General features: G+C 41.7%; 1 protein-coding gene across 1 annotated transcript in view; it reads left to right on the forward strand.

Moving 5' to 3' along the window:
• The window catches only part of kcnh8 (potassium voltage-gated channel, subfamily H (eag-related), member 8), a 381,437-nt gene that overhangs the window by 159,707 nt on the left and 194,808 nt on the right, over positions 1–26,922 (forward strand). Inside the window, exon 3 of the mRNA XM_048548228.2 lies at positions 10,029–10,160. Within this exon, the coding sequence (XP_048404185.1) occupies positions 10,029–10,160 (132 nt within the window). The remainder of the gene's footprint in view (positions 1–10,028; positions 10,161–26,922) is intronic.

Below are 26,922 nucleotides of genomic sequence, written 5' to 3' on the forward strand. Positions count from 1 at the left end.
GATTTTAGTTAGGTTCTCCGATCTTGCAACCTCTAATGTATCTGCACTCCTCCATCTCTGGCTTCTTGACAGTCTTCAGTTTGGACCACTTGGCTGATGTAGGTTATGATGCCTAAGCATTAAACTCTGAAATTCCCATGCCAAGTCCTTGTGTTGCCCTACCTCTCTCATTCAATAAGGCCCTCCCTAAAGTTTTGTTTTATGCGTACCTTTTTGGTCATCCACTCACTATATGGCTTGATAACCTCCTCTGAAGTGACATGAAATGATGTGCCACATGAAAAGCATTGTAGAAATGGAAGTTATTATTTATTTTTTAAAATTGTGCAATGTGCAGTGTTGCGGAATTTGAGTTGCTTATAATTACTTCATTCCTAATTCTGAAATTAACTATATCTAAATAATGTTGTTGAATATTGTCTGACTTATTGCAAATGAGGAAATTAGTACAAAGCCATTGTGTATGTTACAAAGCTATTTTCTGCCTGATGACGATCCATATTGTGAGATCTAGGTTTAATTTGAACCAACATTAAAAATTCTCAAATCGGCTAAGTTTAGTGCAATTTTGATTCATAATGGAGCTTTTTGTCTGTCCCTAACTACCTTGTTCATCTTTAAAACATTCTTGATTTATTCTGTTGTTTCCTCACCTTCTAACCATTCCTGGTTGAATTTCTTGGTTAAAAAAAAACTGTGGATGCTGTAAATCAGGAACAAAAACAGAAGTTGCTGGAAAAGCGCATCAGGTCTGGCAGCATTTGTGAAGAAAAAGTCAAAGTTAACGTTTCAGGTCCAGTGGCCCTTCCTCAGAATTTCTTGATCCCTGTCCTATTTAGAAACTCTATTTGCTCTTTGTTTTCTGCTGCTAAAGCTATCCAATTTGTGGTTAAAGAATAAGGTCTGGAATGGAGTTAGCAAATTCTGTCAATGAATCATGGTGAAAAATCAGATCCGACAGATCAGTGAAAGTCTCACAAGTAGATTGCATCCTTCTGTGTGTCTTGGGGTGTCTGTTATTACATACAGGTTGTCCCAGGCACATAACTGGATGTTATGTCAAAGCAATTGTGCACAACATCTGATGATAAAATTACTAGAAATCTCTTTAAATCAAAGTGACTGCCCAGATTATGGTTCAAATAAAGCAATTGGGTAGAATGTTCCTGTCTATTGGGTGACCTACTTATGACCTTGATAAGTATCATCTACTAAAACACAACATTATTGAATACTCAGAATATTCTCTGTTATACACAGATTCCAGGAGCCAAAGTTAATGCATTTGTATCAGATTTAGTGCCATTTCCAACATAAAATACTGTTAAATTTGTGTGTAAATTCAAAATGAATCTAATGCCAATTTGTATGACAAACCTGAGAAGTGCCTTAATTTATGGCCTTAAGTTCATCTCAGAGCTAGGTTCCAGGCTGCACCAGCTGAAATATAGGGAGACAGAATAAGTGTGCAAGCCTAGAAATATTGAAACAGAGTAAGCTAATTAACTCATTACGTCTGCTCTGCCATTTTGTTAATCATCACAGTTCCAACTTTTTAATGACAACTTTTACCTGTATCATCGGTTGCCCAAACCTTTCAGGTCAGTGTCCACCTTCGAATCTAAATTTTTCTCATAATATAAGCACAAATCATTGCATGCACTAGATTAATGTTGAATAAATGAAAAGCCATCTTTAGAATTTCTCGACTGTTGAGGAAGACTGCATTGGCGCAGCCAAATTAGATTCGGAGTGACTTATATTCTGCACAAGGGACAACTTTATATTATGACTTACAACATAATTGTTTGCTCATTAACATTGCGTATGATTATTTCACTGATCTATTTAAAATATAGTTTGGCCAAAGCACAAGTCCAATACAGAATACTTAAATACATACATATGTGAAGACCTCTGCGACAGCATGTCAGGGGGCTGCTAGAAAAGAGAAAAGATAATGCTAAATAGATCTCAGGTAAAAGACTGTAATTGATTAATGATTGTCAGTTTTATTAGCTGTGGTCACATTTAGATACAGTACCAAAACTCATTAGGCGCCCTAGTGTGGATCAGTCATAAATTAATAAAGATAAACTAATTAACACATCATAAAGATGGCATGGCTAATAATGTATTGAGTCAGCAGAATGTGAGAATTCCAGATGCCTGTGAGATCGAGAGCAACCGATATCTGCAGTAAATGATTGCAATTTGTACATTATCTGGTCAGAATCACTGAGCTGGAGGCTGAGCTGCAGATATCACGATGCATCAGGAATGCATCTGAACATTTGGTCCACATCCTGAGGATAGCTTTTGATTTGGTGAGCAGTTAGCAATAGGAGATTGTAACTAAGAATGAGAGGGGTAAAGGGATTGAGATGGTAGAAGTAAAGGAGTGTCAGCTTTGGTGATTGTCTGAAAGATTTAAGTTGCTTGCAGCCTGAATGGATGAAAGTGGCAAATGCAGGATGGATGAGTGAATTGATCATGGTGCCATGGTGCAGGAGATCATTTAAGCTGGAGGAGTAAATAGGGATGTAATGGCAGAGGAGACAGTACAATTTGGAGAAAAGGGACAGTTTTCTGCAGCCAAGAATGAGAATCTAGGTGGCTAAGTTAACAGTCTAATGTCAGGATATTTTTTTAGTTGGTTCATGAGATATGTACATAACTGGCTAGGCTAGAATATATTGCCCATCCTTAATTCTCCTGGAGAGGGTTATGGTGAGCTGCTTTCTCAAACTGCTGTTGTCTTCAGGCTATAAGACCATCTACAGTACAGAGAGTTCCAGGATTTTAACCCAATGACAGCGAAGCAACAGTGATAAAGTATCAAGTGAGGATTCTGTCTAATTTTTAAGGGAAGTTGCAGCTGGTTCTGTCTTTAACATCGATTTTGGGCAGGACAGAAGCCTGTGATGGAAGGGGAAGGATCAATGTGGCCATGGACCATGTAGATGCCAATGATATAGGTCAGACTAGGAAAGAGGTTCTGCTAAGGGAGTATAAGGAGCTACAGGCTAAATTAACAAGTATAACCTCAAAGGTAATCATCTGTTGATTATCATCTAAGCCGTGTGCAAATTAGCATAGGGTAAATATGATTAGAGATATAAATGAATGGCTCAATGGTTGGTGTGGAAGAGATGGATTTCAGGCAAGCTGTAAGAAGACAGATTGAGATGGTTGATGGGAAATGTTCATTCTGGAGGTCAGTTACGAGTGGTGTACTGCAAGGATCTGTTTTGGGGCCACTGCTGTTTGTCATTTTTATAAATGACCTGAATGAGGGCGTAGAAGGATGGGTTAGTAAATTTGCGGATGACACTAAAGTCAGTAGAGTTGTGGACAGTGCAGAAAGGTGTTGCAGGTTACAGAGGGACATAGATAAGCTGCAGAGTTGGGGTGAGAGGTGGCAAATGGAATTTAATGAGGAAAAGTGTGAGGTGATTCACATTGGAAGGAGTAACAGGAATACAGAGTACTGGGCTAATGGTAAGATTCTTGGTAGTGTGTATGAACCGAGGGATCTCTGTGTCCATGTGCACAGATCCCCAAAATTTGCCACCCAGGTTGATAGGGTTGTTAAGAAGGCGTTTGGTGTGTTAGGTTTTATTGGTAGAGGGATTGAGTTTCGGAGCCATGAGGTCATGTTGCACCTGTACAAAACTCTGGTATAGCCGCACTTGGAGTATTGCATAGTACTGGTAGTACCAAGTACTGGTAGCTGCATCACAGGAAGGATGTGGAAGCATTGGAAAGGGTGCAGAGGAGATTTACCAGGATGTTGCCTGGTGTGGAGGGGAGGTCTTATGAGGAAAGGCTGAGGGACTTGAGGCTGTTTTCGTTAGAGAGAAGAAGGTTAAGAGGCGACTTAACAGAGAGATACAATATGATCAGAGGATTAGATAGGGTGGACAGTGAGAGCCTTTTTCCTCGGATGGTGATGGATAGCATGAGGGAACATAGCTTTAAATTGAGGGGTGATAGATATAGGACAGAAGTCAGAGGTAGGTTCTTTACTCAGAGAGTAGTAAGGGTGTGGAATGCCCAGCCTGCAACAGTATTAGATTTGCCAAGTTTAGGGGCATTTAAATGGTCATTGGATAAACATATGGATGATAATGGAATAGTGTAGGTTAGATGGGCTTCAGATTGGTTTTACAGGTCGGCACAACATCAAGGGCTGAAGGGCCTGTACTGCGCTGTAATGTTCTATGTTCTATGTTCTGTATTACATTCATAGGGTACCGGTGGAAAGCTATTCAAACTGTGTCACCTTCAGTCCAGAACCAAGACCAACACAACTTCTATCATCCAGCTACTGATGCAGACAAAGCTTCCATTTACATGCACTCAGAGCTCCAAACTATTATCGAAGCACGGGAGAACGGGCCTTAGCCTACACATCCAGAAAATGTTTCTCTACCAGACTACTTCCAGGACACAGTTAAATCCACATTCAACCTCTGTCCTTTACTGTAAAGCTATGTCCCCTGGTTGATGAACCCTCTGCTAAAGGGAAAGCTTTCTTCCTGTCTACCTATTATGCCCTTCATAATTTTATATTCTTTAATCAAGCACCCCCCTCAGGTTTTTCTGCTCTAACGTCTTACACAGCTCCATCATAACCTCCGTGCTGTTGTATTCAGTACCTTAACTAATAATGACAAGTATCCAAATGCCTTCGTAATCACTTTATCCACCTGTCCTATTGCCTTCAAGAACCTGTGGCCACACACATGGGCCCCTCTCATCTCCTCTACTTCCTAGGGTCCTACCACTTAACATGTGCTTCCTTACCTTGCTCGTCCTCTCAAAGTGCATCACTTCACATAGTTCAGGACTCAATTCCATTTGCAATTGCTCTGGCGAACTGATCAAGCCACATCTATTGCTCTGCAGTCTATAGTGTTCCTCCTCATATTTATTACACGACCAATTTTCCTGCCATCTGTGAACTCACTGATAAAACATTCAGTCTAAATCAATAAATGTACATTACAAATAACAAGGAATTCAGCAACAAACCCTGAGGTAAGCAGGGGACCCAGACTTCCAATCACACAGACAGCCTTCAACCATCATTATCTGCCTCCTTTGGATCTAATTGCCAAATTGCCCTGGGTGCCATGGGCTCTGAGCTTGTAAACCAGGCTACTATGCCAGACCTTATCAAAAGCCTTACTGATACCAATGTAGGCTGAATCAACTGTACTACACACCTAGGCAACTCCTCAAAAATTCACTCAAATTTGTTAAAATTCAAAATCCTGGAATTCCCTCCCTAACAGTAATGTGCGTCAACCCAAAACAGGAGGACTACTGTTGTTCAAGAAGGCAGGTCACCTCCACTTTCTCAAGGGCAACTAGGGATGGGCAAGAAATGCTGGCCAGCCAGCGATGCCAACATCCTACAAATAAGCAAAACAAAAATCCACGTGATAAAGCCACGCTGACTATCTTTGCCTGTCCAGGTGGATATTAATTCTGCCCCTCAGAATTTTATTCAGTAGTTTTACTATGACTGAGGTTAGACTCAGTGACCAGCCAATTCCTGGTTTATCCCTGTCAGCTTTCTTGAATAATAGTACCACATTAGCTATTTTATAGCCCTCTGGCACCCCTCCTGAGGCCAGAGGGCATTTGAAAACTAACATCAGGGCCCCTGCAACTTCCTCCTTTGCTTCAACAGTAGTCTGGGATTTATCTCACCTGGGCCTGGGGACTTTTCTAATTTTATATTCTCTAAAACTGTGATTACTTTCTTCTTTGAATTGGAATTTGCTCATCTACATCAAAGTCCTCTTCCCTAATTTCTGGACATGTACTGTTTTGTCTATCATAAATGCAGGTTTAACGTAGTCATTTAAAATCTCACCTATGACTTCCAACTCCACCCAGTTTACCACCTAGATCCCCTAGAATTAGAATTAGGTTTACGGACACATGTACTCATTTGAATGCTGTGAGAAGTTTACAAAGTCGCCACTTATGGTATCATCTTAGGTATAGAAGTTCCTATGGAGAGGATCTCAGGAATAGATCAGAAAATTAAAGAAATAAAAAGTTCAGCATTACAGTCCTTCATGCCAGCTTAGTCCCTCACCACCAAGCTGCATCAGGCCTCACCACCAGTCCACATTGGACCTCACCTTCACCCTGCACCAGGACCTCATTTTCTGTCCGCACTGAGCTCACCTCACACTGCACAAAGGATGCAGTCCCACGCCAGCTCTGCCACCTCCTCATGGCCCACCGAGATCCCAAGTGCAGTCTCCAGGCCTATTGAAGCCAGGAGTCCTTGATCCAGGCACCGTCAGCACTGTTATTGACAACCCTCTGACACCACTCCAACTTCCTCTCAAGGTCAGAAGATGAAAGAAAAGAGAAAGAAAAAAGATGGAAAACAAGTGAGAGAGAGAAGGATGCAGCCAGCCTGGAGTATACAGGCTCACGAGCCCTACTGTGCTGGCGTCACCATTTTTGATCTAATGTGCTCCACTCTTTCACTGGTTAGACTCTCATCCTAAAATACTTATGAAATGCCTTTGGATTTTCCTCTATTTTCCCCACCAGTGTCTTTTAATGACTCCACTTTGCTTTCTTAATATTTTTAAGTAATTCTGAGGGACAGGATTTACATACATTTTGAAAGGCAAGGACTGATAGGGATAGTCAACATGGCTTTGTGCATGGCAAATTGTGCCTCAGTACCTTGACAAGGTTCCACATGGTAGATTGGTTAGCAAGGTTAAATCACATCCAGGGGAGCTAGCCAATTGGATATAAAGTTGGTTTGAAGGTAGGAGACAGAGGGTGGTGGTAGAGAGTTGTTTTTCAGACTAGAGTCCTGTTACCAGTGGTATGCCACAGAGTCCATTGCTTTTCATCATTTATACAAATGAATTGGATGTGAATATAGGAGGTATGGTTGGTAAATTTGCAGATTAAACCAAAAGCTGTGGTGTTGTGAACGGTGAAGAAGTTTATTTCAGAGCACAATGGGACCTTGATCACACCCAAGAAGTGGCAGATGGAGTTTATTTTAGATAAATGTGAGGTGTTGTATTCTGTTAAGGCAAACCAGGGCAGGACTTATACAGCTAATGGTAGGGTCCTGGGAAGAGTTGTGAACAAAGACACCTAAGGGTACAGGCACATAGCTCCTTGAAAGTGAAGTCTCAGGGAGACAGGATAGTGAAAAAGGTGTTTGGTACATTCACGTTGTTCGGTGCATTGAGTACAGGAGTTGGACATCATGTTGTGGCTATACAGGGGATTGGTGAGGCCACTTTTAGAATACTGCATTCAGTTCTGGTTGTCCTTCTGTAGGAATGATGTTATTAGACTTGAAAGGGTTCAGAAAAGATTTACAAGGATGTTACTGGGACTGAAGGGTTTGAGCTATAGGGAGAGGTTGAATAGGCTGGGGATAATGTCCCTGGAGCATCAGCGGTTGAGGGGTAACCTTATAGAGGTTTATAAAATCATGAGGGACATAGTTAGGGTGAATACCCAAGGTCTTTTCACCAGGGTAGAGGAGTCTAAAACTAGAGGCCATAGGTTGAATGTGAAAGAGAAAAGATTTAAAAAGGACAGGATGTGTAACTTTGATCCCAAAAATTGGTATTGCCCATCTCTACTCCTAGATAAGTTTTAAGAATTCCATCTCCTCTAAGCCTTTCACACTTTGCTTATCCAGATTAATATTTGGGGAAGTTTGAAAGGCCCCACTGTTATTATCCAATTTTTACTACGCTTCCCTGAAACTTACCTACTTCTCTATCTCTTCCTGACTGGGGATCTGCCGTACACAACCAACAATGTGATTGCCCCCTTCTTGTTTTGAACTTCCATCCATTTGGCATCAATTGAGGAGTAGTGGTGCCAGTGTGGTCTCATGCTGTGGGGCCTGCAGACACGGACTGGAACTTAAGTATCGATGGGCACTTATCATTCTGGATTTTTCACAGTTTCATGCTATTTATTTTCACCCTTTGACAATGCATTTAATATCCTCTCTTCGTTCCCATGCCCTTGCTGAACTCAGTGAAATTCCAAGCTGTGGCACTAGAAAAACACCCTGCAAGGAACTGAGTACCATCTCTGTTAAGGTGCAACCCATCTGGCTTTTACAAATGCCGTCTTTCCCAGAGCCAGTTCCAGAAATCTAAAACCCTCCCTCCTAAATCATTTTTCCAGCCAGCCATTCATTTATGCTGTATTTTTGTTTCTGTACTCAGTTGTACATGGAACCTGGAAAAATCCAGAGATGACTCCGTTTGACGTCCTATTTGCTACTTTCCTCCTGAACTCCCCTGGTTTTGATTGCAGGACCACATCTCCCTTCCTAATCAAGTCATTGGTAACAATGCACATTAGAACTTCCATGTGTTTACCCTCTCCCCAAAGAATGCCCTGCAACCATTCCATGACATCCTCGATCAGGCCACCAGTGGGGGATAATATACCAATGCGAAGTCACATTTACGGCCACAGAAGTGCCTATCGGCAATCTTCGTCAATGACTCAATTTTCTCTTCCTCCCTCAAGCACAGGTAAGCTTTTCATGATGCCTGAAACTTGGCTCTGACTGTATGTCCCTGAGGAGCCAGGACCTTCACCTACGTCCAAAACAAAAAACTGATTAATGAATGTGACACTGGGGAACTCCTGGCCCACTTGGCAGTTTCTCTTGGATTGTGTAGTAGTCACCGAATTCCTTTCTGACTTCAGAACCGTAAGCTGTGCTGTGAGCACCTCTCCGAGTGCACTATCCTCATAACACTGAGTCTAATGGATGTGCTACAAGTGACTTCAGCCACCACTCAAACTCTGAAACCTCGAGCTCAAAGGTCAGCAGCTGGCAGTACTGTCTGTACATGGGGTCATCTAGGATGACTGTAGGGTCCATGTCTTTCCATAGGCCGCATATTCCACTCGACCAAGCTGAACTGTTATACCTCATGTAAACATTATTTTGATTACTTGTGTTACTTTATTATTACTCGAAACGTTAACTCTGTCTTTTCCTTCACAGATGCTGCCAGACCTACTGAGCTTTTCCAGCAACTTTGTTTTTGTTCCTGATTTACAGTATCCACAGTTTTTTCGGCTTTTATTGATTTATGAATATTTATCAAAGGATTTTGGGTCAGGTTATGTCTGCCATTTGAAGGATCTATCATCTATCTTAGATTTTCTCTGGGCAATAGATAATGGACTGGAGAGTTTGAGATATCAAAATAGACTGAAAACACCAGGACTTTTTCACTGGAGCATAGGAGGTTGAGGTGTGACCTTATTGATGTTTATAAAATCACAAGGGCATAGATAAGGTGAATGACAGGGGTCTTTTCCCTAGGGTGGGGGATTTCAAAACTAGGGGATACATTTTAAAGATGAGAGGAGAAAGACTCAACAAGGACATGAGAGGCAACTTTTTTTTACACAGAATTCAGAAGGGTAGTAACAAGCACAATGTAAGATCTGAAAATAGTTGGAAACCTTTACCTATATACTACTCGGTCACAGTGCCTCTTGCAGCTGAGTTTCAGTTCATTGATTGCATTATTTCCCTGTGCCTTGAGGTAGTTTGAGGAAAAATATCTTAGGTTCAGTAAATTTGGCAGTCTACAGAGTCAAGAGTGACCCAGCATTTTTGCATTTGACACGGAAGTAAATTATTTATCTGTTAACCTTTAATCAGGAATCATCAGAAACTTCCCCTAATCAATGTTGGTCAAATACTCTGGCCATCTGTCACCTGGGATCAAGCAGGAGTTGAGGAGAAAATAGATACTCTATACATTTAATATTATTGTAATGATTAATATTACTACTTGTTTATTAATCAAACAGATAAAAGGTTGTTCCAACGAAAGGTTTGTTAAAATAAAATACTTTTTTTTCCACAATCTCTTAATATTTGTTTGCCCTATGCAATTCATGTGAAGTTTAGTTTTAATTATGCTACAGAAAATAGGCTATAATGGTCAATGTTCTGTTTTATTATATAGGTAATTCTTTCTGGTGCCTACTTGATGTTGTGCCAATTAAAAATGAAAAAGGAGACGTAGTTCTTTTTTTGGCATCCTTCAAAGACATCACCGTTACCAAAGTGAAGATTGCCCAGGAGGATAAAAAGGAAGGTCAGTGTTTCATCTTGAAACTTTGCTTAGTTAAATGAGGCAGAGAGATGTGTTTTTTACAGTCAGGTTGCAAGTAACAGGCAGTAATTAATAAATTTGCAAAAAAAGAATATTGACAGTGAATAATTTTTTATAGCAGTTTTGTTTATTTTCAGATGTAGCTATCCAAAGCATATGTTCCTTTCATAAATTATGCTAAATCTCAGTTAATTATCTTCAAAATTTTTGCAGTAAAGTGCATGTATAAGAAACATTTAGTTTCCCTATTTAACCCAACATGCAGTTTTCTATTATTTTCCAAATTCAAGTTTATTCCGCATTTTCAGGCTTAAGTTATTCAATTAAATTTTTGCTCATTTACAAAATTAAGCTTAAAATGTGCCTGCCTTCTTGTTTAATGGTCGTCTTCATGAAATAAACTATTCTATGACTATTACTATATTACCAAATTGAGAATTCAAATACTTTCCAGAAACAAATTGATAAATATATCATAGACTAAACAATTGAAAACAGGCCATTCAATCTAATTGTACTATTTATCATAGAATCCCTACAGTGCGGAAGCAGGCCATTCAGCCCTTATCGATTCTTGAAACAGCATTCAGCATCTATCAATTCCCCAAAAAGCATCCCACTCCATCCCTGTGTCCCTGCATTTCCATGGCTAATCTACCTAGCCTGCACTTCCGTGGACACTATGGGCAATTTACCATGGCCGGTGCACCTAACCTGTGCATCTTAGGACTGTGGGAGGAAACTAGAGGAAACCCACACAGAAATGGGGAGAATGTGCAAACACCATACAAACAGTCACCTAAGGGTGGAATCAAACCCAGGTGCCTGGTGCTATGTAGCAGTAGTGCTAACCACTCAACCATCATATTCTATGATCCGTCCAAGCTACACTATTGCCTATTTCTTTCTTTGTCTTCTATTTATCTGACATACACTTAGTTGCATCTATGCTATTCATGTCAGCAATTCCTTGTGGTAATGAACTTCATATGCTAACAGAAAACCTGAAAAAAAATTTCTTTGGCATTCTTTATTGAATTTATTAATATCTCAGAAGAAGGAACATTATTGTCTAGTACGGGCTCAATTGTTATTCCTGCTTTCAATAAGGAATGGGTTTGAAAGCACAATCATATTTGATGTACAAAACTTTCTAAAGTATTCCTGCTATTGTTCTTTTGTCAAGTATTTATTTTATTGTTCTTTTATTGATATCTTTAGATGGTAGCTCATATATCACTTAAACCTTCAATTCCCCGAGCACTAGAGATGAATTTTTATTGCCAAAGCAGATAACTTGAGTTAGAAAAGATCCAACTTGTTGCACCAACTTCTATAAAATGTTCCTTGAAATAGGCAATGTTTATGGGTGTGCAGCTGCAATGGGGCCTGCTGACCCTGAAAGCTCAGCGTACATTGTCTTAATGGTAGGATGGTGTACAAATGTGCAGTCAGTTTTTAATACTGAAATAATTTTTCCAGTTTTTTTTGCAAGAAGTTAGACTCTTTAGTTCCCTACCCCTAAACTCCTCAACCTCCCCATCTTCCATTGCCTTCGCCTTCCATGACAATTCATATACCCCAATCACTGCTTATGATTCCTCATTAACCTTCAGCAGTAGATCTCAGTGAATATGTAGAGATGGCTAAAAAGTACTTCGAACAAGCTAATCAAGTCATATTCCGATGGAGATAATAAAATGTGAGGCTGGATGAACACAGCAGGCCCAGCAGCATCTCAGGAGCACAAAAGCTGACGTTTTGGGCCTAGACCCTTCATCAGAGAGGGGGATGGGGTGAGGGTTCTGGAATAAATAGGGAGAGAGGGGGAGGCGGACGGAAGGTGGAGAGAAAAGAAGATAGGTGGAGAGGAGAGTATAGGTGGGGAGGTAGGGAGGGGATAGGTCAGTCCAGGGAAGACGGGCAGGTCAAGGAGGTGGGATGAGGTTAGTAGGTAGGAAATGGAGGTGCGGCTTGGGGTGGGAGGAAGGGATGGGTGAGAGGAAGAACAGGTTAGGGAGGCAGAGAGAGGTTGGACTGGTTTTGGGATGCAGTGGGTGGAGGGGAAGAGCTGGGCTGGTTGTGTGGTGCAGTAGGGGGAAGGGGACGAACTGGGCTGGTTTGGGATGCGGTGGGGGAAGGGGAGATTTTGAAGCTGGTGAAGTCCACATTGATACCATTGGGCTACAGGGTTCCCAAGCGGAATATAAGTTGCTGTTCCTGCAACATTCGGGTGGCATCATTGTGGCACTGCAGGAGGCCCATGATGGACATGTCATCTAAAAAATGGGAGGGGGAGTGGAAATGGTTCACGACTGGGAGGTGCAGTTGTTTATTGCGAACCGAGCGGAGGTGTTCTGCAAAGCTGTCCCCAAGCCTCCACTTGGTTTCCCCAATGTAGAGGTAGCCACACCGGTTACAGTGGCTGCAGTATACCACATTGGCAGATGTGCAGGTGAACCTCTGCTTAATATGGAAAGTCATCTTGGGGCCTGGGATAGGGGTGAGGGAGGAGGTTTTGACAGTGAAATGAAAACTTACATTCATAAAATCATTCAAAGCTTTTAACTCTCTTCAAGTGTTTGCTTGCTTATAAACAAACTTTTATTCCAACCCCACACAAGGGAAAACTAGTCTTTTAATAGTCTCTTTGAGCTGTCATTCAAATCGATGCTGAATGTAGGTTTTGATATAGAATTTGAAACTCAGCCAAACATTCATAATGATATCCTTGGGAAATGTCATTAAGAAGCTCTGTTGAAACTGCATGAACAGACACCACTGTTTTGTTTTCTAATCTATGTTAGTCAATCCAAGTTTTTTTTAAAAATCACACTAACAACTGTAGCCTGTGCTTCATAAAATTTGAAGAGTGGAACATTTGTTTAAAAATCTAAGATCACAATAGTTATGCTGACCATACTATTGCTTGAAAAATGTTTGCATCTATTCCATAAATTTGAAGTACACTGAGGGTGCTGTTTCTAAATATACAGACACCACAAAGATAGATGCATGGGCAAATTGTATTGAGGAGGTAGGGAGGCTGCAGAAGGACTTGGACAAACTAGCAGACAGGACAAAAAGGTGGCAGATGGAATACAATGTGCGAAAGTGTGAATTTGTGTACATTAGTAGGAAGAAGACAGGCATAGACTATTTTCTAAATAAGGAAAAGCTTCAGAAATCTGAATCACAAAGGGGCTTAGGAATTTTGGTTCAGGATTCTCTTAAGGTTTACAAGCAGGTTCACTTGACAGCTAGGAAGGCAAATGCAACGTTAGCATTCATTTCAACCATGCTAGAATATAGGAGCAGGGATGTACTGCTGACACTGTATAAGGCTCTGGTCATTTGGAATAATGTGAGCAGTTTTGGTCTTAACATCTAAGGAAGGATTCTTTGGCCTTTGAGAGGGTCCAGAGGAAGTTTAAAAGAATGATTCCATGGAGAAAGAGTTGGAGGAGCAGTTGAGGACTCTAGGTCTGTACTTGCTGAAGTTCAGAGTGACCAGGGGGCGGGGGTGGTCTCATGGAAACTTACAGAATACTGAGAGGCCTGGACAGACTGGCTGTGGAAAAGATGTTTCTGCTAGTAGGAGAGACTAGGGCCTAAGGCCACAGCCTCAGAGTTAAGGGATGACCCTTTAGAACTAAAATGAGGAAGGATTTCTTCTGCCAAAAAGTGGTGAATCTATGGAGCCCATTGCCACAGAGCGCTGTGGAGGCCAAGTCATTAATTGTATTTAACATAGAGATAGGTAGGTTTTTGGTTAATAAGGGGCCAAAGATTATGGCGAGAAGGCAGGAGAATGGGATTGAGAAGGATGTCAGCCATGATCACAGACTAGGTGGGCCGAATGGCCTAATTCTGCTCCTATATCTTGTGATTCAATATTCTGTCTTTCTGGTTCTCTCAACCAAACAGGATAACTGCACACTTATATTCGATTTGCCATGTTCTTACCCATTCTTTTAGCTTATTCAATTCAACTTGAAACCCTCTTGCACATTTCTGACAATTTTAATGTCATGAGGCACCATACATTACTCTTCCTGCAATACATGGGAAATCAGGGACACCTCCAGTCTCCATGGGGGCCATGCATGCAGGAAGTGTTTTCAACTGCAGCTCCAGATTTGTACACACGAAGCACCTGGATCTGCGGATGGACTCACAATGGAGCATCCATGAAGCTAAGGACATCATGGATAGCACATTTAGCAAACTGGTCACAAAATGAGCCAGGGCTACACACCCAGAAAAAGCACTGGATGACCTCCAGGAAGACTAGTAACCGTGGCCAACTACTGCAGGAGTCCCTTTGGCCATTCTCCTCTCAAACAGATATACTGTTTTGCATACTGTTGTGGGCGTTGACCTCTCAGAGGAAAACAACAGCAGCCAGATCAATGGCAGCATAACTGGCTCTTGTACAGAAGGAAGGATCAAGGTGTAGGGGTGTGGTAGCAGGACTTTATAATAGTGGCACAGATAGCTGTTTCTGTGGCCATGAGCAAAACTTCAGGATGATGAGTTGGTTCCCTTGTTCTGGGTTCAGGGATGTTTCTGAGTGGGCACAGGATATTCTGAAAATGGAGAGTGAGCAGCTAGAGCTAATGGGTCATGTTTGTTCTAATGACAGGCAGAGAGAGATGAGGTCTTGCAAAGGGAGTTTGAGGAGTTAGGTATAAAATTCCAAAGCAGTTTGGGTTGTAATCTCGGGATTACGCCCTATGCCACATACTCATAAGGCCAGAAATTGGAAGATAATACAGTTGAATGCATGGCTAAAAAGCTGGTTTAGGAGAGATGGATTCAAATATTTGGATCATTATGATTTCTTCCAGGGCAGGAGGGCCCTGTATAAGAAGGACGTGTTGCACCAATATCCTTGTGGGGACGTTTCCTCATGGACTTGGGAGGGTTTAACCTGGTGACGCAATGGGATGGGAATCAGAGCAATAGGTCAGCTTGTGAAGTGATTGAGGATAAGGTAGAGGTTAAGTCAAATATGTCTAATAGGAAGAACAGGCAGGGCCAGATTAATGAACATGGCAGGACTGCCAGTCTGAAGTGTATTTATTTTAATGCAAGGAGTATAACAAGTAAAGCAGGTGATCTTAGAGCCTAGCTTAGTACATAGAACTGCAGTGCTATAGCCATCACAGAAACTCGGTTGGGAGAAAGGCGGGACTGGCAGCTGAACATTCTAGGATTTAAATGTTTCGGGTGGGGTACAGTGGGATGTAAAAGGGGTGGGCAAGTGCATAACTGGTTAAGGAGAATGTCACAACTACAATAAGAGAGGACATCTTGGAGGGCTGAACTAGCATGGCCATTCAGGTAGCATGCAGGAATAAGAAAAGTACAATCACTTAAGGGGTTATACTATAACCAGATAGGCAACAGGAGATCAATGACAGATAAGGAAGCAGATCATGGAAAGATGTAAAATTGACAGGGTTGTTTAGTGGCTGATTTTAAATTGACCAATAATTACTGGGATTCCCATAGCATCAGGGGCTTAGATGGGGCAGAATTTGATGCATCCAGGAGGGCTAGTTTAAACAATATGTAAAGAGTCCCAAACTGGGACAGGACTGGACTAGACCTTGTATTGGGGTATGAGCCTGGCTAGGTGATCAATCTTTCAGTGGGGGTGCCTTTTGGGAACAGTGATCATAATTCCACAGACTTTAAGACAGATATGAATTATGATAAGACTTGTTCTCAGGTGAAAGTGCTAAATTTGAGCAAAGCTAAAGAACGGTAGAGAAGGATTAGGGCATGCTTGTCTTCATTGCTCAGGGCATTAAGAATACAAGTTGGCAAATCATGTTGTGACTTATAAGAATACAAGTCGATATTTGGAGTATTGTGTGCAGATCTGGTCACGACACTGTAGGACTGATTTGGAAGCTTTAGAGAAAGTGAAAAAGAGGTTTAATAGAGAGTTGTCTGGCTAGGACTGTTTTAGCTATAAGGAGGGGTTGGGCAAGCGTGGATTGTTTTTGCCAGAATGTCGGACACTGAGGGAAAACCTGATAGAAGTATGTAAAATTATGACCCTGGGTTGGGTAGATAGATGAAGTCTTTTTCCTAGAGTGGAAATGTCTACTACTAGGGAGCTTATATATAAGGTGAGATGGGAAAATTTAAAAGAGATGGGCAAGAAAATATTTTTACACAGAGGGCTGTAGGTGCCTAGAGCATGCTGCCAGAGGAAGTGGTAAAAGCAGATATGACATCCATGTTTAAGGGGCACTTAGACAGATACAGGCAGGAAATAGAGGGATATGGACCATGAGCGGACAGATGGAATTCGTTCAGAATAACATCATGGGCCAAAGAGCCTGTTCCTGTGTTAAACTGTTCTGTGCTCTATGTTTTTACAGCCCCACCTCGTTTAGTGCCATAAGCAAATTTAAAAATATTATTATTAGTCCACACATCCAAATTATTTAAACTACATGAGAATCTCGGGGGCCGCATACTAATCCTCACAGTAACTCACTAGTATCAGTGAGAGAGAGATTAGGATCAATTTATGGCCAATGGAAATTCAGACAGATTTTCAATTATTGTGCATTCAGAGGGTATTATTTAATCTGGGTGGATAGATTGGTCGACTGAAGAATCAGGAGGGAAAGTGAGATGGAGTGACAATCACCTTCTCAACTCCTTGTTATTTAGTCAGAGACAGGGAAAGCCACAGACAGGCTCTTCACCCGCAGCCCAATTCAGGCTCTATCGTCAATTGAGAGACTCTTAATAATCCTATCCCGCTGTTGCTGGCTTTCTGAATGGGGTCAAGCCAGGGGTCTGTACAGCTGTGACATAACTTCTGTACCTTCATATCCCAACCCAACTGAGACAAAGGTCAAAGTTTGAATAACCTTTTAAAATTACACCTCATAGTTGTCCAGTTGCTGTTGGACATTTCTGTAACTGGCTCCTGTAGCACCTTCGAGCATCATTGTCTTCTCTCCATGGTGAAACAAAGCCTCTTTGATCTCAAATACAAGAAAGATAATTTGCACCTCTTATATTCGTCTCCGTATTTCACTGTTTGATCCATTCATCTTGTCTAGTAATGTCCCTGTGCAACTTTCTGCTACCATCTGAACAACATACTATGCCATCTAACCTAATTTTATCTGGATATGAAGCTCTCTTCTTTTATTTCAGAATTTCCCAATTATAGTGAAAAGCCAAGTATCTGACAAATCTGTAAAAGATGGTGCTGCTTAGCTCCTACTGATTTGAGTATATACTCTGTTTCTTGTTTCATAACTAACTTCTGTCCATGCCATTAGGTAATCTTCAACTCTGTATTCTAATCAGTGTGACCACGTATATCTTTAAATATAATTAACATTTCTGGTTTATTTTAAGAAATCACAATATATCCCTGCAAAACATCTTAAACTGAAAAACTTTACTTTAAAAAGGCTTTAAATTGATCATTTATAACAAGATATGGAAGTCTATACAAGTGACCTTTATAAAACACTCAGTGAAAGTAAAATTGATTATATTCCAAAAATACATGACTTGTCCTCAGCCTTGCCTTCAGAGCAGGTGAAAATTATAGACTGTGGCTAGTGGAGAGTGCTTTGCTGCATGGTTTGAGAAAATAAATAATTCCAAGGAAGATGACGAGAATTAGAAGACATCTAATGAAGTTATTAAATATGTCACAGTTAAAAAGGGCAACAGGATGAATTGGTATCAAGAGGACAGTGGTGTACTTTGTGAAATTTAGGGATTAGCTGGTTAAACAATGAACACTGACTCCTGAAAATGAAAAATGAAAAACAGCCTTTTGTTACTGCTGCCCAATATTTATGCTCAGTAAGAAGCTGGTATTCAACAGAAATTGAATCACTCAGCAAATTCCACAAAACTGGGGACATTTCAGTAGAAGACTGCACAAATCCTTAAGAAGGAAATGGGAAAAAAATTGTTTCAAATGCTTTGTGGTGGTGTTTCCTAGAACTTGCAGAATCTTGTTGCTGAAAGTGATATTCCATACGGCGACCTTGAACAGTGCTGCACACCTGGATTCCTAAATGTTTCAAAATTTTGGAGGAGAAAACTAAAGTGCTTCAGAAGCAAAGGAAGAGTTTTCTCACGGCAGCAGAGCGATTGGCTCATCCCCGTTTATTATTGCTGATAAAGACGCAGCCTGAAAATGTGAGGAGTTTGGAATGCACACATGCCCACTCTTCACCGAATGAGCTCCAACTACCAATAGAAATCCAGACTATTTACCTCAGATCATCAACAGGCCCTCTGAATATGCACCTGGACAGTCCAACATCTGGCTGGGGCCCCTTTGCAAATTAAATTTTCTGTATTCAGTAGTCTAACTGAGTGCCACCCAAGTTAGTCTGGCCAGATTTTCATGTCAAAGGTGGTAATTGGGAGGCCGAATTAATGCTGCTGGCATGACTTTGCTTCCATCGCTGCAGGAAACTAGATTTTCTCGGTGGATGGCCCCACTTTCTGCCAATCGAGTTTGCTGTGTCAGGACCCAAGGTGGATTTCAAAGAGTCTGCTGTAGAATGTCCCATAGTTTGGCCCATCAAAATCAATGTCTGCTCAAACTGTGCCCTTTTGATGGCCTGTATACCTTCCCTTATTGACCTCCCTCAGTGTTAACTAGCCTCCAGTGCCACGTATATGAAACTACAGTAGAAGAGTGTCGCAGCCATGGAATCATCTTCGTCATCAAAAATGAACTGGTGGACCAACTCAAAACCCACCCTGTGGACTAAGTGAAAACTTCAAGAGAGTCTGACTTGCCCTTGCTCGGAACCAGTAAGTCATTGTATTCATTGCATGAGCATTGACACTGAGGACAAGGAGAAATTCTACTCCTGCCTCGACCAGTCTCTTTCATGGGTCCCTACAGTAGGCAAACTAATTGCCCTCGGCAACTTCGACACCAGAGTTGGCGGAAATGCAGATCTCTGGGGTGATGTGATCAGGAAAGTGGAAGTTGGGAACCAAAACTCTAAAAGCACCCTTCTCCTAACCAAATGCAATGAACACAGTCTCCTTGTCGCCAACACACTGTTCCACCAAGGAAACAAATACAAGACAACGTGGCAGCACCTGCACTCCAAACACTGGCAACTTCTTTGCGCATTGTCAGCGCGAGGGATCGGAAAGGAGCCAATGACTGTTGGACAGGCCATCGCCTGATCTGAGCCAGGATTGACATAAACATAGCCCGGCTGCAGTGAAGACAACTCAAGCAGTGTTGCAAAAAATTCGACATGGAGGCACTCAAAGACCCAGAAAAAATATCCTCATACAACCCAGGCAACAGGCAACTGAGGGCAATGGTTCAAAAACAAGCCTGAAATGTAAAGAACAGGTAGTGGGTAGAGAAAGCACTGGAAGCCCTTGACAACCATATAATGCATAGTTTTGTCCGTGCTTTCAAGATCATATACAGACCAAGGCCTTATCCAACCCAACTGTTGGCCAAAGACAGAGTACACTTTATCAAAAATAAAGAAGCTATTAAACGATGCTGGGGGGAGCACTTCAGAGACATGCACAACCAGGGCTATGTTGTTGATCTGAGCATCCTTGAAAGCATCCCACAGAGGCTACACACCACAAGCTCAGCAACACCCCAGCCGTGCACAAAGTAGAGAAGGCCATTCACAAGCATAAGAAAGTAAGGCTGCTGGAGTAGATGGTATCTCGCTGAGACATTTAAGTGCGGAGGCAAAGATCTCCTGCTGCAGCTACTTGCCCTAGTCTGCCTTATCCAGAAGGAGGACAGCATTCTGGGAGGGCTCTGAGATTCCACTGCCAGGAACATTTTCAATAAAGGGAACAAGTCCAATTGTGGCTAACTACAGGGAAATCTCTCTGCTGTGGGTCATCAGAAAGATCATCACCATCCTCAAACATCTCCTCCCTGTGGCTGAGGAACTCCTCCCAGAAGCACAATGTGGCTTTTGGCCTCAGTGAGGCGCAATAGACATGATTTTCACCACGCGACAGCTGCAGGAAAATCGCAGAGAAGAGAACCTAACCCTGTAGGTGGCCTTCTTCAAAGTTACAAAGGCCTTTGACAACATCAATTGGGAAGCATTATGGAGCATCCTCCTCCACTATGGTTGCCCTATGAAGTTTGTCGCCATCCTTCGCCTGCTCCATGATGACATGGATGTTGTTGTAATGACAAATGGCTCCACCACTGATTGATTCCCTGTTCAGATCATTGTCAAGCAGGGCTATGCCAACATCCCAGCACTGTTCTCAATCAACCTCGCTGCAATGCTTTGCCTCACTGTGGACAAGCTCCCCGCTAGCCAGCAGCTAACTTACAGAAACTGCGGGAAATTATTCATTCTCTGCTGCCTTCAAGCCAAAACCAAAGTCACTCCAACCAGTGTCACGGAGCTGCAGAATGCAGATGATGATCGTGTACATAAAGCCTCAGAGGACATACTCCAGACCACAGTCAGCACCTTTATGGAGGTATATAACAGAGGGTCTGACCCTGAGCATTCACAAAACGAAGGTCTCCCACCAACGTGGCTTGGCATTCTGGAGTGAACCCTCAAGCATCAAGGTCCACAGGGAGTCCTTAGAGAACGTAAACCTTAGGAGTGTGCTATCAACCAAAGCAGATTTTGATGAAGAGACCCAGAATCGCCTCCACTGTGCCAGCTCAGCCTATGGCCGCCTGAGGAAAAGGGTGTTCGAGAACAACCACATCAGATCTGACATCGAGCTCCTGGTTTACAGAGCTGCGGTGGTTCCCTCCCTCCTATATGGCTGTGAGACATGGATTGTCTACAGCAGGCACCTCAAGGCCCTGGAGCAGTACTACCAACGCTGCCTGTGCAAGATCCGATAAATCCACTGTGTCCACCAACATCAGTGTCATCAACCAGGCCAACATCCCCAACATTGAGGGACTGACCACCATTAATCGGCTGCGATGGGCTGAGCATATTGTCTGCATAACCGACATGAGACTCCCCAAGCAGGCGGTCTTCTCCCAGCTCTGAAACAGCAGGCAAGGCCTCACTAGTGAAGTACCGCATTCCCAAAAACACCTTGAAATCACTAGCCCAAGACCATCCAAGGTAGAGATAGAGTATCCTGGAAGATTCAAGAGCCTCGAGACTTGCCATCGGGAAAAAAACGGAAACCAGGCGAAAACAGCGAAAGGAGCCAACAGCCCACCCACCCTTTCACCTGACCACCATCTGCCCTAAGTGTAACAAAGCCTGCGGTAGCTGTATCAAATCTGTGAACACCCTGAGCGCGGAAGAGAATCATCCTCATCTGAGAGGGACTGCCAATGATGATGATGACTATAAGGTTGAATCACTTGATGCAATGCTTTATCTCCCCTCCGCTAGTGCATGCAGAAAACATGGCCACGCCCACTTAATCGTGAATAACAACAGAATCATTTTATCATGTACACACAAGTAAGCATTGCTTGTCCTTTTGGGTCAATGTGCCACATGTTTAATTGCCACCATGCTCAGTATGGTTCACAAATATGCACACCCTTCACTCTAGCTGAGGTGTGTGACATCTGATTATTTTGCAACACATGGTACCTTTTTGTTCTGTTTTAACATCAAGATCAATTATGTACACTTCAAGAAAACATTTGCTGCAAACAGAAAGAAAAAGTGTTTTCCATCGAAGCATAACTATAGATGGACAAGTGGCTTGGAGAATCAGTGATAAAATTTGCTTATGTATTTAATCCCTGTCTCAGCACCAGCTGCAATATCTAAGCAACCTGAAGTGTTAATAAAAAGGACAGTGACCATAACGGGTCTTATCTCAAGACTTCCATGTGTTAAAGCATGTCATGAACATTTGTAACAATTTCTAGTTGACTGACAATCTTCAAAAGGGGCCACGATATTTGTGTCAATGTTGAATTTTTGCATCAGTAATTAAGTATGGAAAATGCTGTGACTAGTTCATGGGACATAAAAGTAATTGAGATCTACAATGTATCATATTACTGAGGTTACCACGAAAGTCCCACCTTCTCAACCTAGCCCTGCATCTGAGGAATGGTGACCTTCAGATTAAATTCGCCACCAGTCACGCGTATCTAATGAGAAAGTAGCTCTATCAGCCTCCAGGACAATAGCAATTTTTCATCTTTAAGTGAGTGTAGTTCCATTCTTCATATGCATCACACCAGAGGGGGAAATGCACAAGTATCGTGTCATTCACCTATCATGCTCTGTTTTGAATTCAGACATGTGTAGAAGTTCTACAACTGTGTCATACCACTTCCAACATCTCAAATCCCTAATAAATGAACTTGTATATTTTCATGATTACCAATTCATTATGCATGATTGGTGCCTGGAAGTCGGAGGATTCGGGGTAGACCATTTAATACGGAGATGAGGAGACAGTTCTTCACCCAAAGTGTGGTGAGCCTGTGGAATTCATTACCGCAGGAAGTAGTTGATGCCAAAGCATTGAATGTATTCAAGAAATGGCCAGATATCGCACTTGGGGTGAATGGGATCAAGGTTTAGAGGGAGAAAGCAGAATTAGGCTATTGAGTTGAACGATCAGCCATGATCATGATGAATGGTGCAGTATTTTGAAGGGCCAAATAGCCTCCTCCTGCTCCTATCTTCTATATTTCTACCTGATAAATATGTACAATTTGAACAAAAACAAAATATGATGCCAGTGATGGGGTTTCCATTTTTAAGCACATCATCACCCGGTGCAGATGAAAGAAGCTGGTAAGCAGAAATGTTCTGAAGTTTAAAATTGCTCAGTGCATGGTCACTAAGTGAAGATGAAGAGTGCACTATCTGTGAGCTCAATGGGCAGCAACGGAGCATTGAAAGATTCAGCACAGGGCAATGCACAGTCAGGAAGAGCATATAGCAAATTACAAGCAGGTCAATTATGTGCAGGAAATTCTGAAACACCATGGAAATCATGCCAAATAGTGATCCAAAAATGACAGTCAAAATCAAGAGTTGGCAAAGCTAGGAATGTTTATGACGCCACAATTTGATTTGTCGAGAATTATGGTATATTCTCACCTCATTCCATTTTTTGTGGGTATCAGAAGCACACACAAGCAGCATCAATGCCCTTCATCACAAATGCTGTCGTAGCATGAAAAATGCTGTGATGAGTAGAACTGTAAGCAATTGGCACACTGCAGCGTGTTTAAAATGTTCAAATCCTGATTGGTACAACAGCAAAACAGTTAAAAAAAATCCACAAAATTCCTAGGCTTAAGTTATAAAATGGCTGACCTACAATTTGATGTAAAACTATTGCAACAATCCACAGAATTCTGCTTTATTGCTGCAAAGTGTATCTGAGTTAGAAAAGACACTCATTAAGAGTTGTTTAACCATTGGAAATGAAGGATCAACACTTGCTCAACCCATTGGGGTTCAAAGAAGACCAAAAAGATTCAAAAGAACTTTTGAAATTAGTCATGTAGCATCCACTTATATCATAAAAACCCTTAAGCCGATGTCAACAGACAGACTGAAATTACAAGCACCGGCTTTCTTAAAAAAAACTGCAGACTTTCAAATATTTAGACAACAAAAGATTAGCAAATGCCTTGACAGCTTGACAGTTCTCTTGGAAGTTGTTTGTAGTTCTCCGAACAGTCTTCTTGACAGTTTCACCCTCCTTGACAGTTCCAATTTAATGCACATTCATGTGTACTTTTGACAAATCCAAATGGCTCTGACCTCCCCAAAAGATGGGTCAGCAAAGTATGCAAAATGATGCTTTACTTCTCCAAAATGGTACCAAACCTCTCTGAAGAAATCATGTAGCTTTAAAACTTCTACCAGGTTTAAAGCATATGAGTTATATCTTTGTCACTGCACTGGTAAAAATCAGTTCTGACTGTGGAAACTGCACTTCAATATGTATAGCTGTCTCTGTAAATAAGCCATGTGCAAATTAGAATCCCTCCAATTCTGCCCACTCCACCTTTAAAAATGGAAGCGGTCAGCTCTGGAGGGGTAACATTTAGATTTATGTTTCTGTTGCCGTTTTCCCTAATGCAAAGATTCGGGCTTATGTGTGTTTTTAACCCATAACTCTGATGCCTGGTTCCTGTCTAAACAACTCTGACCAGAATGTGTCCCACGGTACCAATGTGGTCAAATCAATATGAACACAAGCCAGTACCAAAGCAAAACATTCCCACATTATTAGAAACAATATTACAATAACTTTTAACACTAAACATAACATCCCTGATCCTATTTGGCCACTTACAATTACAATTCTTCCCGAATCTCTCATAAATTTACATAATTGCTTTCTCTGTGCATCTGTCTCTGGGTCTGCTTTCTCCTCACTCTCTCTCTCTCTCTCTCTGACTCTGGATGGTCAGCTGGTCTCTGCCTCTTGCCATCCTTTTCTCCTCAGGAGGCCTCAGACAATTCCAATAGCAGTTCAAAGAGAGGTTATAAGAGTGAAGTCTGCAGGTGAACTTTGTTTTTACACCTTTTAGATGGTTTTCTGCAACTGTCTGTAGTTCTGATCAATCAGAGGATATCACGTAATCATTCGAAAGAAGAGTCAAACATTTAGATGTCATGCTACCGTCAAAGTTACTTTGTGTAGCAGGACCCAGTGCGTTTCTGTCTAGGCTGCCCAGAGTCAACTCCAGCATAAGGTAGGGGTGGAGGTTAGATAGACTTTAGGATTAGGGGAATAGTTCGGCACAACATTGTGGGCCAAAGGGCCTGTACTGTGCTGTAAGGTTCTATGTTCTATGTTCTATGTTCTAGCATCTGCAGTTCTTGCTAACCCCTTTGTTTAGTGGGTAAGATGTTAGGGGTGTCTGTGCGGACAATCTGTTGCCCTTTACATTATGCTAATGTCATTAGCACCTGGCTGCTGTGTTTGCACTGTGTCTGGTGTGTGGATTTTGTGATTTCAGAGTTCACTTAGCCAATGTACCCAGCATCCCTTGCTGTTCAGTCAAGTTGTTGCCGATCTGTGTTTTAGCAACCAGCAGGCTGCTACAACTCTGTAATGTTAAAGTAAGCATATAATTATGATTATTGTTAAAAGGAAGTTAGTTATTTTAAGAAATGGAAATATAGTATATCTTCAACTGGATGACATAATGTTTTCTGCATACATCACTTCTAGGGAAATGATATGATGAATCATACAATTCAGATTTATTCATAATTTGTTCTGAGGAAACTAACAACTCAGACATATACCAGCTCTTTAAGTTTGTAATACCACTACTAATCAATCGTTCTTGTTGTGTGAGTGGTGTCCTGATACTTATTTTATGAGCAAATGCAAGGAGAGGATAAACACAACACAGCATCAGCTTAAGATGGTTCCCTAGAAAATAACATATTTACTTTGAAGCGTTTCTCATTTGTGAACTTGAAATGCTAAATGGTGTCAGAATTGGAATTAACACCTGAGTGACTGCCTAAATGGTTTGAAACAGGAGATAGTTAAAAATTGAATCTTGAAAAATCTAGGGGTGCTCACATCAAATGGTGGAGCAGTCTTGAAGGGCCTAATTGCCTCCTGTTGCTCTTTGTTCATGGACGAACTCATTTCATGTTCAGCATTCATCTTGACTCAGTTATGTTTAAATTTGTGGATGGTTACCAATGTTGGTAGAATGTCACTATGGATAGTCAGTGTTTGGTTGGTGGGTAGTCACTGTGAGGTCAGTGGATGGTCATGATGAGATTGATGAACAGTCACTATGAGGTTAGTGAATGGTCACGGTGTGTGACTGAATGGTCGTTGTGTGATTATTGAATGTGGTTTGCGAATGGCCACTGGGAGCTTAGTAGTTTGTTATTAAAACTAATAGAGTGCTGAGACCAGTAGTGATCACTGTCCTATGAATTCTCACTTCTCCTCTTGTCCGTCACAAACAAGCCAAGTAGAATGCAACTGTTGAGGTCGCATGTTATCTCCCTGGCAATGTGACATTGGACTGATGACCATGTGTCTCTCAGACCAAATGACAGATTCGGGTAAAAACCAAAAGAACAAAAAAACCTCAGAAGAGTCACTGGACCTGAAACGTTAATTCTGTTTTCTCCTTCACAGATGCTGCCAGACCTGCTGAGCTTTTCCAGCAACTTTGTTTTTGTTGTGACAGATTCAAGTTCCTTAGATACTGTGGATTAAAGTCAATCTGCTGTGCTGTTGTCAATTGGTGACTTGGGGCTAGAAGACAAAATTCAAGCCCTGGATACTGTAACCTTCAGGGATTAAATTGATTTTAAATGATTTTACAATGGAGACATGGAGACTCTGGTTAATCGTTGAAATTTTTGTACTAACCACTGGTTAAGAATTTATTTCATTATTGCTGTAATAACATACGAGGTATTTACTCCCAACTGGCCCTTGCATGCAAGATCCACAACCCAGTGTCCAACATTGGGTGTTATCCCACAACTGGGCAAAATTTATAGCATAATCCTAAGTGTGCAAAGAATAGCCAGCGTCTTTTCCCCAGTGTAGGAGAGTCCAAAACTAGAGGGCAAAGATTTAGGTTGAGAGGAGAAAGGTTTAAAATGGCCTGGAGGGGCAACATTTTCACGCAGAGTGTGGTACGTATATGGAACAAGCTGCCAGGAGATGTGATCGATGCAAGTACAGTTACAACATTCAAAAGACATTTTGACGGGTATGTGGATGGGAAAGGCTAAAGAGAAATGGGCCAACC

Source organism: Stegostoma tigrinum, chromosome 2 (assembly GCF_030684315.1).
Source record: "Stegostoma tigrinum isolate sSteTig4 chromosome 2, sSteTig4.hap1, whole genome shotgun sequence".
NCBI lineage: Eukaryota > Metazoa > Chordata > Chondrichthyes > Orectolobiformes > Stegostomatidae > Stegostoma > Stegostoma tigrinum.